The 19071-nt window shown below is 40.7% G+C and overlaps 1 protein-coding gene across 1 annotated transcript in view; it reads left to right on the forward strand.

Annotated features, from left to right (window-relative positions):
* Positions 1 to 19071, forward strand: part of MYO3B (myosin IIIB) — a 1099693-nt gene that overhangs the window by 215459 nt on the left and 865163 nt on the right. Inside the window, exons 7-9 of the mRNA XM_069221545.1 lie at positions 1215 to 1417; positions 17147 to 17245; positions 17495 to 17609. Of these exons, the coding sequence (XP_069077646.1) occupies positions 1215 to 1417; positions 17147 to 17245; positions 17495 to 17609 (417 nt within the window). The remainder of the gene's footprint in view (positions 1 to 1214; positions 1418 to 17146; positions 17246 to 17494; positions 17610 to 19071) is intronic.

The raw sequence follows: 19071 nt of genomic DNA on the forward strand, positions 1-19071 counted from the left end.
CCAAACACAGTTGATGGGTTCGGTAGAAGTTAACATATCGGGAGTAAGTTAAACATGCTAAGGGTCTGCCAGTGTCTGTCAAATACTGTGCAGACCTGCGAAACAGCATAAAAGTTGTCAGTACATTAAATATGTTTAGACCACTGTCCCTTTTAATTTGCCCCCCCAGTTGAAAACTGAGAAAATCCTACTTAGCTTCAATTGCTAACGTTTGTTTTTTTAGTCTTGACCCACTAAAACGTTGCAGTCTTACTTTAATCTGCCTAAAATCTGAGACACCTGCAGCGAGCTAAACTTGGCCATAGCCAGACAAATTTAATGTGGAGTCATTGCACAGTGCTAATGTTACTGAAAATGTTTATGCTACGTCTATAACTTTGCAGATTTACTAATACTTTGTGCCAAGTTGGGAGTGGGAAAGGGTTGTGATTTAGAGGCCTAATTTAAATGTTGGGTGAAAGGTAACTCCATCACAATGGTGACAGTGTTCTCTCCCTGCGAACATAGTGGTCCAGCCAAATTTAAATAGTTTGGCCACTGCGGTTACAACTCCTTCACCTCCATGGCCAAACTTCTCCAATTAGGATAGGCGGACCTTTAGCCTTTTTTTTACTGTCCTTCTCTGCCAGGCAAACCGTGGTGGTAAGGGACAGTAAAAAACACTAAAGGCTTCCCTTGCCATGGGAGACAACTCTCATGGTGAGGGGGGCATTTTATTTACTTTCAAAAAAGAAAATCTCGCTTTGGATTTTCTTTTTGAAAAGAAAAAAGAAAACAGTTTGGTGCAAGGCTCCCTCATACTGACGAAGTCCTGCACCAAACTGTAAAAAGCATTGTCAGGAATTGCTGTGACATTGGCTCCTGACAATGCTTTCAACATCTACTGCCTGCTTGGTGGTCATTTCTAAATTTGGCGGGCAGCAGCTCTGTCTGGGCACATGAGCATTTTACTTCATTGGCCTGGCAGAAAAAATGGGCTTCCTGTCTATAATGAAAACAGGCCCTAAGTAGTAGAAAGAAAGGCAAAAGGTTTTCTGGATATAAACCTTTATGAGTAAGTGCCAATTTCGAAAGTCATTGTTGTTAAACACGTGGATTCTTTTTGGAAAATGTTGAGTTTGAAATATGCATGCCATGCCTGGGAGAAAATGTTAAAAATATTCTAAGGGTTTGGTGTGTTAGGTTTCTACTAATGACGTGTTTCTTCTGTTCAGGCTAATAACCGGGCTTTGCGAGAAAAGATTCTGCAGGTGAATCCCCTTGTAGAAGCTTTCGGGAATGCTTGCACCGTGATCAACGACAACTCCAGTCGCTTTGGAAAATACCTGGAAATGATGTTTACTCCAACAGGAGCAGTCATGGGAGCAAAAATATCTGAATACCTCTTGGAAAAATCCAGAGTTATAAAGCAGGGCATGTAAGTGTCCTACAGTATTGTCTGATTATGATTAGAACCATTCAATTTGAAAGCTTGTCTTAGAATGGAGATCTACAGGCTCTTGTGTGTAGGTCGGATTATTGTGCTGCCCCAGAGATACAGATGCCTCTGTTGTTGCTGATTCTATAAAGGAAATGTATGAGGTAGAAATCAGCCCAACTAGTAATGTGGCCCAAAATAATCAGACTGTTGTCAAAGTTTATACTTCCCACTCACATCCACACACACACACATAGACATCAACCAACCACTGCTACCAGAACTGTAAACACCCAAAACACTTCTATCTCTCAACCTAAACCTAACTCTCTATTTCAACCTACAAGGACTTCTTAGTCATCTGCCGCTGATCGTGGTCTTTTCTATTCAGAGACATGCAGATTATTGAAATATTGCACTAAACGTGTACGGCATCACCACTTCATCCATTTGACACAAGACTTAACACACTTGACAAATTGATATCTCAGCTATGTCTACCCGGCATGCCACCAAACGCCAGTCTAAGGTGAAGGTGCTGGTCATCAGGTTCTCCAAAATATTACATGCCACAGCCACATGAATAGCAATCTATTGCCATTCTACGCAGATGAATTGTGATTCCACGTTTGGCCTATTAAAACTCCTTTGTCAAGCAATGGACAACATCAAACTGATGCTTTCAATACATTTTGTATATAACATACCACAGCACACATGTTGACAACCCACCTCTGCACCCTCTCTAAAAGTGAAGTGCATTCCATTTCAGTGTGTTTGTCTTTAGCACCACCACTTAATGTACCACTGAAAACCTAAAAATACTCAACCTGACACAAACAACCCTCCACTGAGGCTTCTTTAATGTTATAAACGTTGTTTAATACCACTAACATTTCATAGAAGAGCCCTGACATTCTATCCTTCCACATTTATACCTGGTCTTGGGGGCACCAAAGCAAAATTACCATAGGAGTATTAATTTAAATAAATCGATTCCCAGACAAGCCATCTTTTCATAGATATCCGAGCACTATCAACTGAATAGCTAGATGGCCAGGTACTTTGGGGTCCTATAACCATAGGAACATGACAGCAGTGTCAAAATTATTGATTTTCTATGGCGCTTAACTGTGGACAAGTTAAAGAGCTCATGCATTAGCACCTGTAGCACCATAGAACCATATATTTGAAGAACGTCTGGCATTGACTTTTCCAGGAGATAAAATGATCAGAGAAAGAGTATGACAAGCGTGGACCATGCTTATTGGAAATTCAAGCAATGACCAGTCTCTGGTTACATAATGTCCTAGGCAAACAGTAATTGCAATAACTGGTTAGCTCCTTGCCTTTTAGGAAGCCCCAGCCTATGTTTGGTAAGTGATAATTTGCTACCCAGAAAATAATAATTGCTGGATTCTGACAGCTCCTGTCCATGTAGGTGACATGACTATCTAGTTCAGGAAGAACCTTCCCATACAGATTTTGTAGTTATAGAAATATTTTATGGTATTAAAATCAATCAAGTATGCGTTCCAGAGTTTCAGATCTGTAGCCATAGAAGCAGCAGCTAGCATGTGGGCACAACACTTTTTTCCAGGACCCCTTCTGTTCGGCTACAGCAATATACAAGAGGCAAAACTGTAGGCATTTGACTCTTTGGGCTGCCCCCAGCTCTGAGTGAAGGTAAGGCTGTTTTACTGTGCAAAAGGTGTCTGAAACTAGATGGTTGCGTTTGTATTTGGAAATGTTTTTTTGGTCATTGTAGCAACAAAAGTGGAAAATAGAAAACTATATTAGATGTTCACATATCCCTCTTTGGCAAGAGAAAATCTATTGGGCTTTAAGAGCCAGGGAATAACTGGTCCTGATTCCTCTTGTTGATTCTCTGCAAAGCTGTTTGCAATCTGGAAAATAATATTTGATGTATTCTGAGATCTCATGTTCATGCAGGTGTCATGACCATCTACTGCAACAAGATTCTTCTCATACAGATTTCGTAGTTTTGTTTACTAGAGCCTCTGTCCATTGGGCAAACTTGATTTTAGAACTCTTCAGGCTATATCTCCCTCTACTGCAAAGCATTGCTCACATGGTGCACATAGGGAAAAGCAGTTCATTATTAGAAGCTAGAGAGTTGGTCTATGAGCGTTTGACCATTGGCAAGTCAATGTCTTTCTTGGACATCCACCAGTGCTCCAAATTGCTACTCTGACCTACCAACAACATTTTTCAGGCAGTCTCACCAGTTTTACAGAATGATACAATAACATGTGGAGGTTGACTCTTTCCGGATACTGGATTAACCATAGACAGTAAATCATCTAGCAAACATTATGAAAGGCAGTTTCTATTTTAAAGTTGTTATCTTCACAACTTACTCAGCTGTTTAGTTGTTTAATTAGCCAGGCCAAGGAAAATGTCTACTTCCTTGCACCCATGGTTTTGTTTCATTGTTCATTTGTGCCACGTGCACAAAATACCTAAAACGTCCATGAAATTAGCAAACCTAAGACCCTGATCACAAAATACATCTGATCCCTTTTTATGAAGAATTTTGAAATTGGAACCCTTCTGGTTTCTATGGGCCACCTTATTTTATGTTGATAATATTGATTTCATTTATACCACTTAGGGCTCATGGCACTATTTATCCACCAAAAAGATAGTATGAGACGGCTCTTCAAACAAGTCCCTCCTGCAGAGATTGGCAGCCATATCCCTTATGATCTTAAGCCAAGGAATTGCTAAGCCCCAGGTCAGTCCTCAGTTATCATTCTGTTTAAAGATAGGTCCTCATTAGTCTAACTCTTGTGACACAGCTTTCATTATTTTTAAAGATAAGTCCTCATTAGTATAACTCCTGTGCCACAGCTTTATTGGGTCTGTCCTTAAAATATCTTCCCGATATAGAAGCCCTAGCTCCTTATGAAAAATAAAGATGGCGTTAAACGATGGGAGGACCAATAAGGAGTGAGTACATTTATTTTCTGCAACCTGTAAGAATGGTGCCACCTTTATACCCCAGGCCCCTGCCCCACATACTGACACATTTTGCATGTAAATGGTCAGCATATGAGTATATTACCCAGTTTGGCAGCAAAGAAAAAAGGGCATTAATACCTCTTGCTAGTTGGTTGTTCCTAACTTCTAACTGCAGAAGCCAGGAGCCTCTGCGGTTGAAGGTTACCCCTAAATAGCTGATGTTATCCGTATGTTTTACAGGGCAAGCATGTTGATTGAAGGTTGGTTTTAGGCCCCTCCTGTGTCCACAAGACACTACAAAGGACTTAACAGTATTGATCCTAATGTCAAGCCCTCCATGAAGGAGATAAAGGCATCTAAGAGTCGCTGGGGTGCGAAAGGAGTGCAGCTCATGATGACAGTATTGTCAGCCTATAATAAAGCTGGCATAGCACGCTTCACAATCTGGGGCATGTCCTCGCACTTTAGCACTAGCTCCCTCTCCACATGGTTAATATAGAGGGAGAAGGTGCAAGGACTCACCTTTTCCCGCTGCCTCTGTGCACCCTTAATGACTCAGAGCACTCTCCCCCAGCCCGAACCTAACTACAGCTTTTGAATCACTATATATTTCCCGGATGGTGTTAGTAATGGGCTTCTCAAAGCTCAGATCTTCCATTATGTCCCACAGTTTAGTGTGGGGTACACAGTCAAAGGCGCTGGGCGCCATAAAATCCAGGTATAAGGAGCTGCGCTTAGCGACTGCATACTTTGCCAAATGAAGGCAGAGGTTTAGACATTGATCTTCCATCCCCATCCCTAATTGGGATATAAACGTTTCAGCATTAACAAACTCCCACTTAATATGGGATATCTGTCAGCGTTGTGACGGAGTAACCTCTCCGCCGAGATCTAAACCAGGCCCTAAGTTGGCAGATAATAGGATAAATTCAATTCCAGAACCTTCTCCCTTACCCACAAAATTGTTAGGGAAAGAGCCATTCATAGTGCGGAATTCATTAGTGAAGCACATATTAAATTTCGGCTTCAGAAGATTGATAATATTGCTAAACGTGTAATGGGAAAAATGAAACATATGATTCCCACCAGGATCCATAAAAACCACAAGCGTCACAATACATGGGGAGCAAAGATGGACATTCAAATTGCGCCTCAACAGCAAACCCAACTCATTGCCACCTTTTAGTTTGAGGGAGTCCAACTCAGAATCAAGTTTTGACAAAACATAACCTTTTCCTGCTGTTGGAATATTGTTGTATAAGTTGACAATGCCCAGTCCGAAGATGAACTCTAATTCTAATTTGAGTCCAAGGATTTGAGAAAATGGAGTGTCAACTATGTAAAGAAAGGGTTTGGCATTGACCATGGACGAGATGTAAGTTGCCAAGCCCCCTCGGGGCAGCTGCATGAAGACCGAATGGCAGGTGGATGAAAAGTCATGAAGACATTGATATGAACGGACGAACAGCCTCTATTTTCTGAAAAGAGAGTATCACAAAGGAGCACACAAAATTGGACCATATCTGATTCCAGTTATCCCTCTGATGCCAGCCACCTTCCAGACTCAAAAGGAGAATTTTGGAACATTGCTGATGTTATTGGCGTGATCAGATGTGAATTTGCAGCTAATTAAAGATTGAGTTGGTGCAGTGTTATGCTTGACTTGTACCTGCCTTATATCAGATTCCTGGTTCTTGTGAAAATAGGGAATACCCAAGACATGCTGAAAGGACGAGGTAGAGGAAGTGCTACGTTTAGTTCCTTTTAATTGTACTGGAATTAAATGTAGAGTGGACAGAGCCCACATGACACAGGACACTTTCACTAGGGTTAGTGCAGGAGGTAGGATTGCCCAAATGTGGATTCCCTTTCTTTTTCTCACCAAAACTTCATGGGTGAGCACACAGTTGCATGGTACTCATCCATCTAGTACCATTTTGAGCCTGATGTACTTGGGAGATTACTTAGCAGTGATCCCCCTCTGTGCACACTTATAGCTACAATAGTTGTGGATACATGCTTGCAAAAGTCAGAACCAATAGCTCCTCTCACAATAACACCACATGTGACATTATAATTGCTGGAGCTTGGTGACAGTGGAACAGGATGGCGAGAATTTAAGGATATGCAGCTGCTCAAGTCCCATGGAAAAAATGTATCCCTGAGTTGCAAGAAAAAAATAGCTAAGTTCGGGGAAGACCAGGTGGTGATGGTGATCTCAAGTTTGGGTTTTCCCTGAACTCTGTTGAATCCATATATATGGTATTAATATGTCTAGTACTCTCTATTTTCCCAAGCAGTATCAAAATTGTACTCCTGTTTAAGATGTCATGTTCAACTCTGGAGACGTAATGCAGAATAAATTCCAGCTTGTTCGTTGGAAAACTGTGAATTCATGTGAACATCTGTTTTGCTGCTTCTACTGCCTCAGTGTTATTTCCCAAATTTCTTTGTAGGTCTAATATAATCCTTTCAGGAAAAGAGTATACTATTAAGGAATTGTCCCTTTGGTGATTGGTGAGCAGATGAAATGACACGTAATCAATATCAAACAAGAGAGGCTAATTGCCAGGTACTAACATTGCCTTTGGGCATGTAGGAAGTTCCGTTGGTAATTGATTGCAAGAAGATATCGGCTCTACATTTGATAAAACACACGTTTATTGCAGAGATGGCAGAAAGGACTCTTAGAATGTGTGTTGGCAGTAGGAGGAATTATGAGTGATAAATTGGGAGCAGGCACTGGTGCCAAGTCTCTGACCACAAGAGGGGTATTTGGAGTCAGGATTTTCCCACTGCTATCATTGTCCACCTGTTGTTCAGGATTCTGTACTGAGTTGCATTGAAATATTGAGTATGTTTTTATTTCAGTAGAGGACTATTTGTCAGATAGAAGGAGTGTGACTGAGTTGCGTGCGGGAATGTCATTGGCGAGAAGGGTGGACTGCAAGGAGGCTACACTAACGTGTAGGTTACTACTCTGCTTGTGTCTTGCTTTCCAGAGCCTCCTGCATTCCCTTTTCATAGGTAACTTCACAGTAGGTATGTGGGGGCCTGTCTGCTTTGCACCATGAGTTGGGAAGGCTGCTGAATGCCTTCATGTGAGTCGAGAGGAAATGCTCCTAGAACACCCTCATTTCCACTGCTAGTACTAGCAAGTGTAATTTCATGGATAGTGAATCGCTCGACTGCTAGCCCCCCGGAGACCTCTGTGGCCTTGTTCACATTATATATAATAGGGGGAGGACAAGATGAACCTGCAGACAGTGGATATTCAGAAGTGCCGTTCAATAGAGAAGGGACCTGACTAGGCTCCATCTTGTCCCTTTGGGCTGGGACAGATCCAGTCTGCTGGACAGGCACTGAAATCCGATCAAGGATAAAATCCAGCATTGGAGGTATCCTAACAAGAGAGTCAATTGTACTTGGACAGGGGCAAGAGTGATGCAAATCAACTGGATCTGACTGGACTGTTGTAATCAGGTTGTTCAAAGCTGACATTGTGTGCATCAATTCCCACTATGTGGGCTGTCAAAGCAATATCCACCTGCATATCAGGTTTGTCAGTCTGATACAATAAAGATGCAGCAAACTGCCTCCAAGTTGTTAAGTCAGGGGCTCCAGATATTGGCCCCTCCATTACGCAGGAGTTTCCCTTTAGTCTGACTGCTGAGGGATTTGTTTTATGAGTTGTATACTTCCCATAGGGACATTATATCAGAGTGCATGAAGAACTGATTTCATAGGTCATTGTCTATCGGGGTATGGATTGTCGTGACCTTGACCAGACTGGTAGACAGGGACATATTAGTTAGTGGATACAGTTTGATTGGACTTAGTGGGGTCGAGGAAACCAAATGGCAGGCAAAATTACCCGTGGTGTTATTCCAATCTGTTAATTGATTGAGTCGGCTTTACATTATTAAATTGACTGGTCACCGGATGTACCTTAAGAAGGCCAATGGTATTATTAATGGTGCTGGTCATGAATTTTGATAATTTACTCTCTTTGGTTTTTCCCACATTCTTGGTCTCTGCTTCCAGTAAGAAAGAGGAAGAATGATCAAATGCAGTCTCCAGGAATGATAGATTACAATCCTGGTGGTCTGTGGCCAATGCATGAACGTGGATAGAGACATTCAGTACTGTGCAGTGTGTACCATGAGTACAGGGAGGGGTGATGCTCTGTTCACTTCTTAGGGATGCAAGGCAGTTGCCAGATAGGAGTCGAGAAGCTTGCTGGCTCGCAGCCCCATTATTTGTGGTTGAGTTGCTTGACTTTAAATAGTCTGCAATCCTAGACCACTTTGGTGGAGGTGGGATTGAGACAGACAGGAAGCAGAAAGAGGCATTGGTTGAATGAAGTGTAACCTGCCAAGTCATCAGTGGAGGTGGACATATCTTTTTTGCTGGACTTCCTTTCTGCCTTCCCCCTTCTTATTAATGCAATGACCTGGCCCCCGAGTTCTCCCCGACCGCATTGTGATTAAACAAAGTCAAAACTAAAGTCAAATTTAAAATTGAAAGCACCACCCTGTGCTGAGTTATATACAGCAATATCACAAATGAGGCTCTAGGAAGTTCTCGCTGATGAAGCCAAGGATAAGGTGTAGCAGTGTGCACACAGGTCGCAATCACTCCCAGGGATGCAAGCCGCACTGACCTGATGCCAACCATCTCCTCACCATCTATGGACCTGTAGTATAAGCTCTCTCAACATGCAGTCTACATCTAGGCAAAAACTGCACTGAAACCCCATACCAGAACCTTGGCGAAACAGCACTGCAAGCATAGGAAATGGCAAAGGGCAACGATTTTCCGGTGCACTTCCAATTTTATTCTGGCCACCAGCACTGCCTCACCATCCCTATTTATGGAACAACCAGAAAAGCTTGGGTGGGGGGCACGAGCATGCTGCATTACAAGATGAAGTTCTTTTCAGGGATAGAAGAAAATTTCCAAGTGTCTCTCCCAATGTCTGTCAGACTTTTTTTTGTGATTTGTCTTCCTTTGACCTTGAGCCTGCAGTTCCAGGGTTATATGTATAGTCAGTTTGTGTGTGATGCTAGTATGAGTTAAGCCCCTTTAGCAAGAGAGACTGGTTTATGTATGTATTTAAAAGTCTTGCAAAGTGACAAGGAAGGGAAGGTCACTGGAGCATGCTCCAAGCTGCACCCAGGCCTAGCTGGGCTGCTTCCGCAGAGCCCTGTGTTCACAGTTACAGGGACTGGGGACAGTCCTTGAACTCACCCCTATCAGCAATGCTAGGACATCAGAATAGACACAGCAAATCCTGCACCTGCAAAGGTTCTAAGGTATTGCCTGTGATACCTTAGGGCGCCTTGTGCCTTTACAGGTGCCGGTGCTTCAGGCAGTAATGCTATAGCGGGATGTAAGGTGCAGACAAAAGAGTCCAGGCAGCCAGAACCGTGTGGGGCTGCTTCTGCTTTGAGCCTTTCTTGGCAGTCCTTGACTCTACCCCCCTCCCCCACACACACTTCCTCACCTCCTTATGTGGCTCTAGTCTCTGTTGAGCCTTTGTGACACTTTCTCACCGGTGGCGGCAGTCAATGGCTAGCTGACCTGCCTGTACACACTTGCCGGGATCTCTAGAAGCAGTAGCAGGAGTCTCTGCAGCAGCAGCAAAAGTGTGGGGGAGGAGGGGATTGGAAGCAGTTTTCTTACCTCACATGGCCACACTCCTCAGACGGCCCTCTTAGGGCCCACCATGGGCAAATTCAGGCAAATCTGGACTGGTTCCAACCTCCCTCCCGAACTCCAGTGGAGCAGCACGCGGTGATCAGCGTTCTAATCTGGTGCACAAACTGCTGACATCAGCGCATCCCAGCTCGTGAGCGGTCCTCCCAGTAATTCAAAAAGATGTATGAAGATATATATAAAGTGGTATTTGGATCAGCCTTTTTCAACCGTTGGCTTTCACATGTTTTTCCTGTTTACTTTGCTAGCACAGTGACATTTTCATTGATGATTTATGACTTTACTACTTTCTGACAGATACCTGTTGTGCAAAGGCTTTGCTGAAGAGCAACTACAAAAGCATACTCTGTTCAGTTTACTGCTTCGACACAAAATTCAACTTCTGTCTGAATTCCATAACATTCTTCTTTGAGAATACAACATAATTCTGCTTATGCAGTTTGTTCACCAAAGAAGCACTTTTTAAATAATATTAATGATAATAATATTGAAAATGGTGATAATAATAATAAAAATGATAATAATAATAGTGATAACAATAATCATAATAACTATTATTATTATTGTTGTTGTTATTATTATTATTATTATTATTTTAATTATCATTCAAAATAAGGAGCTCAAAAAGCAGTTGGAGAGTGGACACCGAAATCATAATAATAATAATAATAATAATAATAATAGCAATAACAACAACAATAATAATAATAATAATAGTAGTAATAATAATAATAATTGTTTGCTGATTTGAAACATTCAAGAAGTATTCCTTTAAAGGCTGTGATTCTCTTGATAAGTGTAAGAATAAGAATACAAATAGGAATTTTATGAGCAAACCACTCTTATTCATGGAAAAAAAAATTTGTTAACCGCTAACCCTTTTTTTGTCCTTCATATATCGCAAATCTATTTTTCCTTGAAAAAATATGTCTTTCTCCTGGAAATTCATAAGTAAATTACTTCTATGACTGAAAGAAGGCACAAGTTGTCACAGAAAATGCTATGAGAATCAGGAATGGACATTTGGATGTAATTCTCATTAAATGCATGAGTTGGAGGCTCATGGAAAAAGCTGCTTATGGAAAAAAGCTTTGAAGTCAGGCCAGAAAATATGAAGGTAATCACCAGTCAATGCCCTTCTGTATAGGCTAAATATGAAAAATGTCTGTTCTGAGTGACCAAAGGTAGAGAGAAAAGTTTTTGAGAACTCTGACAACTTATAGTACCAATATTACGTTCTGAATGAATAACACACTGAAATTGAGTAGAGCGAGTTGAAATCTAGCCTCTATAAGTTTTCCAGCCAGCCTCCCGTTGTTGTTGCAATACATACATATAACTATTCAAACTCTAATGGTTGTCTGAAGTTGCAAAGTGTAAGTTGGCCACTAACTATGTTTTGTCTGCATCAAAATATACCCACAGGCTAAAATGAGCTGTTCAGAAGCTGATCTACATGGAAATAGCTTTAAAAAATACAGCAATAATTACTGAGGCTAGAGAAACCCTCTTATGTCCGTGGTACTAAGGATAGCCATAAATGATACTCTGAAACATGAGGTTGACTTCAGAGGATGTATCACAGATGAATGATTACCAACAACCAAAGAGCTTAATGCTGACTGTCTGATAGGAAAGTCATTCAACCAGCATACAGCAGTACAACAAATAAAGTGCCACACCAGCAGCCCACATCTTGTCTGAGGCCATCAAGAAAGGGTGGATACTGCAACAAACTCATTATTTGTGTTGGCTGCAATAGTAGATACATTTTGTCTTGTCAGGATTAAGTATAACGAAATTGTTTGGCATCCACTTGCCAAGGTTGGACTGGCATTTTGTAGGTCGTGAACTTCAGTAAAAGAGAGGATTTTCATAGAAATGTGAGTTTTATCAGCATATTAATGGATTGTGACACCATTATTAACTGTTAGATGTCTCATTAGCTCCATCAGTAAATTTAACTGATTTGGGATACCTCCATAAGATATTAAAATGGGGACGGAAGAAAAAATTCCAAGCCTTAGTGATGTGCTAAGAATTATTTGAAACTTCTAATAACTATTCATTTAAAGCATGTGGTTCTCCACGATGTGAATAAACCTTTGGTGGTTTATGATGTTGAAAGACGTGAATAGATGATGCAAGACTAAAAGTCCTTTGTCTAGAATGAGTTAATGCTGTCAAGATATTCTAATAAGGCTGCTTTGATGCTGCAGCCTTCCTAAAACCTTAAGTGAGATGATTTTAATACAATTGTTTGACTGTCACTGAGCTCTCGTGCTCTGACATTTCTCTATGACTTTGCCAAGCCCAAGAAGTTTGTTTACAGATTCTGTACATAACAGGGATTCAACACGGGCGATATCAACACTTGGCCAACTTTAGCATTAAGAGATTACATATGACCACAAAAAAGCCACTCTATAAATAGCACCTGTATGAAAATGACTGTAAATGCAAGGGGGCTTGAATCAGCGGTCGCAGCAACTATATAATCATTTCTGGCTGGGTGCTAAATATGATATTAGGATTTTGTCAGGTATTCCAAAATGTCTCTTTAATGTTTCGCAATGATCTTTCAGAACGATGCAACATATAGCTGATGAAAGTTTCTGTGACTTTTGGTAATGAGTGTTAAACGAGTACGCCTTTGGAGAAGCTTAGAAATAAACAAATCAACATCAGCACTTGATGATCTTTTTTTGCCATCACTTGCCAACCTTTTATTTGAGTGTTTACATATAACCACAAAAAAGAACACTATGCCAATAGATCAGGCATGAAAAATGACATTATGTGCCTGGGGACTTGAATCAGTGGTTACAGAAACCACATATTCGATGACTCGTCAGGGGTCGTAAGCTGTATATAATTATTTTTTACTTTACAGCTTTATTTCGGTAAAACAATACCATAAAAGCATACTGACAAGATTCTTACATTTCTAGAAGAAACAAAGACACTTTTTTAAAAGAAAAAAGACAAAGAAACACTAAAAACTGATCGAGACCAAAGCTCCCTCAGGGCCATACAATACAAATAGGCGAGTTATGGGTATAAAAGTTATTAAAAGATCAACAATTAATCACTAAAACACTATAAAATATACAGTACACATCATCATGCAGATCGCCATATAAATATTATAAAATTTAATAAAATACCCCTAAAGTATAAGCCTTAATACAAAAACAGTTGAAATTGCTATCTTGCTAGTAGTATCATTAGCTATAGACTAGCTCAAAAAGTAACCATTATGAAAGTAGGATATATGCTTTTGAATGATTATTTGCCTCCAGTAGGTTCAAGTTGCCTCTACAATCTTAGCAATATAGATACCATCATCACATGAGGGGTTATTTGACTAATTTTTAGAAAGTGATTAACAATCCCTAGGGCCCAACGATTCCTTTCTTTCTTACGTGCCTATATTGCTTAGAGGTCATATACGATCGAATGATGCAAAAAGGCACATTGTTCTAGCAGCAGCAAATATTCACTTATCTACTAGAAACAAGTTATCTGATATTGGTCTTAAAAACAGTAGGTAAAAATCGATTACAGTATTTCATTTGTAAAACCCATAAAATATACCTCCCGTGCCATCAGGCACTTGTTTGCCTAACTAGGAGGAGATTTTTTGGGATAAAAAATATATAAATATCAGAATCCAGGAACAAGTTTCATAGGTGACAATGACCATTCTAGGTAACTTAATCAACCTCCCAGTAGCTACGGTCCTCCCGGGCATAGACAGTGTCCCCTGAGCTAGATATATCCTTGGCCGATTATAGGTCCCAAGGCCATTGAATTGCAGAGGGTGACTCCCAGTTATCGATTTCAGGACCCATAGGTTGACTTTGGGAGTTTTGCCTGAATTAAAGCGCCTACAACCTCAGGCCCGCCTTGTCTCTGATGAATGAAATTGCTATTAAGAACCGGCTTAGACCAAAAACAACATATGGTATCGAGCTGGATCTCAAAAATCTGGCAGCTTCATTGTAGTTCCTGATTCCAACGTTCCTGCAGATGGGTCGGATCCATTTCTTCCTTAGTTTATCGTAGGCAATGCAATTTAAAAGGACATGATCCGTCGTTTCTGGAGTCTCCATATTACATAGCTCGCAGGTCGCCTCATGATTACTCCCATTCAGGAGACCCCATTTGAAGGTAAAAGCCTTGACCTGGAGAATCCCATATCAATACTTCATAAATAAAGCTTTTGCTCGTCTAGGTTGAATGGTATCAATCCATTCCTCAGCGCTCGGTAGTGGTTTAAAATCCAGAAAACTTAAGGTTAGTCTACCTGAATCCTTGCTATGAAGAGGGCTATTAAAGATGAAGTCCCAAAATACTTGCTTTAGTCGGATCTTTGATTGGGTTGTGAGTATATGCGGTTCATCCCAGTAGATTTTCAGCCCTAAATTGTAAAAGCTTTGCCTGATATAATAAAGCCACGGGAGGGAAATAGTCTTGTCCAAGCCCATGATCTCAATTAAGGCTTGCCTGTATTGGATCAGTTCAGGGGTTGTCCAAAGTCTACACCAGTAGAGCAGGGGCCTCAGGGCTGCCAATTTGCCTATTTGTTTCATATTAGTGTCATGGGCTAAGGGAATCAGCGGAGTCGATGGAGGGAGGTCCAATATCCCCCTCATAAAATTATTTTCCTGAGTGGCCAATGGAGTTAGTTTTGTGAATCCCCAGAGTTCTGCGCCATACAGAGCAGCGGCCTGTGCTTTGCACCTGTAGATCTCGAATACTGGTGACACAGTACTCGACCTTGAACATTTGTAATTTTTACTGATTGCCATAGAGCTATGAGTTAAGGAGATAGCAGCTTTGTTGATGTGCGGCGCCCATGACAATTTGGCATCAAGCAGTATCCCTAGGTAGTTGAAATTTTTAACTCGTTCCAGTGCCTGCCCTCTAATACAAATGTTTCTCTTGAGTGCTTTGTGAGGGTTAACAGTTAAGTATTTAGTCTTGTTTGCATTTATTTCTAACCCCTTCAAGCTGCAATACTCACTGAATTTATCTAGTAGAGTTTGCAGGCCCATTGGAGTTTGAGACAATAGGATGGTGTCATCTGCAAAAAGGAGGGCGGGGACTGGATCATCATTCAATCTTGGTGAGTCGTGGTTACTTTGTTTCAGATGATGAACCAGATCATTGATGTATAAAGAGAAAAGAGTTGGGGCGAGCACACAGCCCTGTCTCACCCCCCTCTTGATAGGTATTGGGTCTGTCAACTCTCCTTTTGGCCCCCACCGTACCTTTGCAAATGTATTTTCATGTAGCCTCTCCAGCTGGCCCAGGAGGTTCCCCGGCATGCCCTGTTTTCCTAATGCTGCCCATAAGGAGTCTCTCGGCACCAGATCAAAGGCTGCGCGCAGGTCCACAAACGCGATATACAGGTGGCCTTTCTTTAGTCTAGTGTATTTCCACATTATTGTCAATAGCCTAAAGGCCTGGTCAACTGTACTGGTCTGTTGTCTAAAGCCTGCTTGGTATATAGACATTATGCTGTTCTCTTCTAACCAGATATTGATTCTATTCAGGATCTGTCTAGCATAAATTTTTTGTGTGACGTCTATGAGGCTAATTGGTCTATAGTTCCCTGGGTCTTCCCTGGATCCTTTTTTGTGGATTGGGATTATTTCTGCCCCTGTCCATGTCTCGGGCATTGGGCCTCCCCTTGCTATAGCATTACTTAAAAGGTTTAGATAAGGTGCCCAGATTTCTATGCTATGTTTGAATAGATCCCCCGGGATCTTATCCAAACCGGGGGCTTTTCCTGGCTTGATTGCTTCAATGGCAATCACCGTCTCCTCCAGACTAAACTGTAACTCGGGTAAAATACCCCAAGCCACTGGGGTTTTGTGTCTTGAGGGATAGAGATCGAAGGTGGGAGGGTCAGAGTAAAGATATGTAAAATAGTTAACCCATGTTTCGGGGTCTATGTGTATATAATTATAATCACGTAATATTAGGCTTTCCTTGCGTACTCCAAAATGTCTTCACAATGTTTGAGACGCTATCTTGCTTTCAGAAAGACACAACATATATGTGCTGCATGTGTCCGGTCCTTTTTCATAGGATTTTAGATGAGTAAGCCTTGGGTTAAGCTTCTAAATAATCCATAGTCAGTGTTTGCAGGTAATCAGTAATTGTTTTATTTAACCAAGGTGTTGTAGAGGATTTAATTTTACATTGTATATGATAAAACGTAGTGGACGCACTATTACATACCATGTGGTCAGTTCTGGCACGGTTAGGGATATAATGCCACCCTTCCAATGATCTGTTTCCATGGAGTAAATTTTTGAATTGCATAATATGTTGTAAAACTGTATGTATGTATGATTAGATCCTTCTTACAAGTCTGCTCTAAACGGGAGTTACTGATCAAAGTGTGATTATATAATGTCATAGCACGTGCACATCAGGAACTTCCCCACTCACATTACACCCTCTAAAACCAGGCAAAAAGTGAATGGTGAAAACTGCCTGACATCTGTGAAAAACAGACTAAATTGTTGCGGTGACATTGATTTCCACATCCCTTCCTGCCTTGCCAGTGCAAAAACCAGTAAATGGTAGAGAATCCAATTGGCTAATTCTCAGGTGTACGTATCTCCAGCCGTTTACCAGGCCAATCATGATGAAGTCATCAATGGGTTGATGCCAGCTTACCGATTTATGGGACGGTGTCTGAAGTTGTTCGAATGAATTAAAACACACGATACGGGGAAAAAGATGTTGGTTATAACTGGCATGAACCAAAGTACATAGCACCAGATATGCGTTAGAGACTCTGCAAAGGCAGTGCAACGTTGGAATACTAATAAGAGGCCAACTTTAAGATAAGGAAACACTGTAGAGATCTGTGCTACTGTTCCTTTGGTTCTTACTGCTTTAATGGATGACTGCTGTTTTCTAATTTACTTCTCACTAACAAGCATTCATCAGCACAGACCTTAACCACTGTGTATGTATTGAACCTGTTTTCTCATCCTTTTATAGGGGAGAGAAAAACTTTCATATCTTCTACTACATTTACGCCGGACTGTATCATCAAAAGAAGCTTTCTGAGTACAGTCTTCCAGAAAATAAGCCCCCAAGGTAAAGTGTTGTTTGGTCCTGCACTTGGGCAGGGCCAGGAATTAAAGAACATTTGAATCACTTGTTAAGATGTATATTAAAGCCTCTTTTTTCAAACTTTATTTACAAGCTTTTTCCAAGTACAGTAAATAATTCACTTCGATGCGTTAAAGTTTACTTTTGATGTACCTAGTTATAAATATGTGTATGTGTTTACTCTTACGTTCCCTATATTGTGTAATGACATTTCCAATATCTTTTTACCATTAGATACATTGGTAATGAAACTGGAAAAGTTATGCAAGATATTGTTACAAAGGACTCCTACAGGAGGCAATTTGGAGCTATTCAACATTGCTTTCGGATAATTGGGTTCACAGATGAGGTAAGGAATTGAACAACAACCACAGATATAATATTGTAGCATTGTTTGCCCTATCACTTGCAGCAGTTTTGACTTGCCAAATGATATGGGGAGAAGCTGCCGGAGTGCAGTATTAGCTGGCAAACTCCTAATTGCAACATGTATGGTAACAGCAGTTAGCACAAAATCATAATTAGTGATGCCACTGGTAATGAGGGCCCTAGAGTCTCATTCCCCACTGGGTCCATCAAATCGAATTTGGAGTGTTCACTAAGACAATCCATATTTTGTTTCAATTAAAATGCTAGGTAGGTCACACAGTAGCATAGGAGATATGTCCACACTTTTGTGCCTCCTATAGTCTTTGCGTGTTTATACCTCCTTTGGACCACCCCCAGTCCTACAAGTTGGTACACGTAAAAAGTTCAGAAGCTGAAAAACAATATTTTTCTAAATCAGAGATTTAGCAAGATGTTGATGTTCCCATTTCACAAATTCAGTCTCGAAAATGTATAGCTAGGTGGTGGCAGTTTTAGATATATGATAAAATCTAATAAACCTTCATTGGTACTTTTATATACCTCTTCCAAAGCCTTTTTTGTGCCTTGGTTCTTTGAAACTGTGTACCTGGAAAAATCACTGTAGATGCAAGCTTGTCCTCTTTGTAGTTTCCTGTAGAGTAGATTTTTGATTTAGTTGATGTAAGATAACTAGTTGATGCAGTACCAGCTTATGGGCAACTGTTACAACTCCATCATTCAGGCACAGAACGTGCATGTACCTTCTCTCAAGGTCCTTCCACTCAAGGATCCAGGATCATTGAAGTAGCTAAAGGAATTATTGAAGGAAACAAAGAACACTATTACTAAAAAGGCTTCTCACTAGCCATCTAAAGTAGCAGGATTTGTGGCATAAGGTTTGGTAGGTAGTCAGCATCTCTCATATTTATTCATCTCATTCTGCTTGAAAGATGGGTGGGTCACAGAGGTAGATTATTCTATTCTATTTTTAGTTGGTTGAGTATGGTTGATGATTTTCTAACTCAAAAATGCAGATAAAGTCAGTCAGTAAAAAGGATGACCCCATTATGCTGAGTAGAAAATTGTCACTTATTGAAGGGTCATAAGTTTGGAATATGGGTTACCCCTTTTAATTCTACTGAGGCATTTTGTTTGTCAAATAGGTAATAGAACTGGAAAGAGTGTGACGTATCGTTTAGGGCTGGATAGTTCCACAAAGAGTGGGTTATGATTTAACTTTAAAATCCTAGGCTATGAAACTCACTTATGAACATCTTTATAGTACTTAGCCCACTTACCAGATCAATACCTTTTTTTTGTTTGGATGTTTCATGGTGCTGTTCCCAAGAAATATGAGATCTCCTTCTTATCTTTGAGCCCTCCTTTGTAGCTCAAGTACTTGTGAGTAGACCCTGGTGTCTAAAACACCCTGTTTAGCTGGCCATGAATAAAAAGGATTCACC

Source organism: Pleurodeles waltl, chromosome 3_1, assembly GCF_031143425.1.
Source record: "Pleurodeles waltl isolate 20211129_DDA chromosome 3_1, aPleWal1.hap1.20221129, whole genome shotgun sequence".
NCBI lineage: Eukaryota > Metazoa > Chordata > Amphibia > Caudata > Salamandridae > Pleurodeles > Pleurodeles waltl.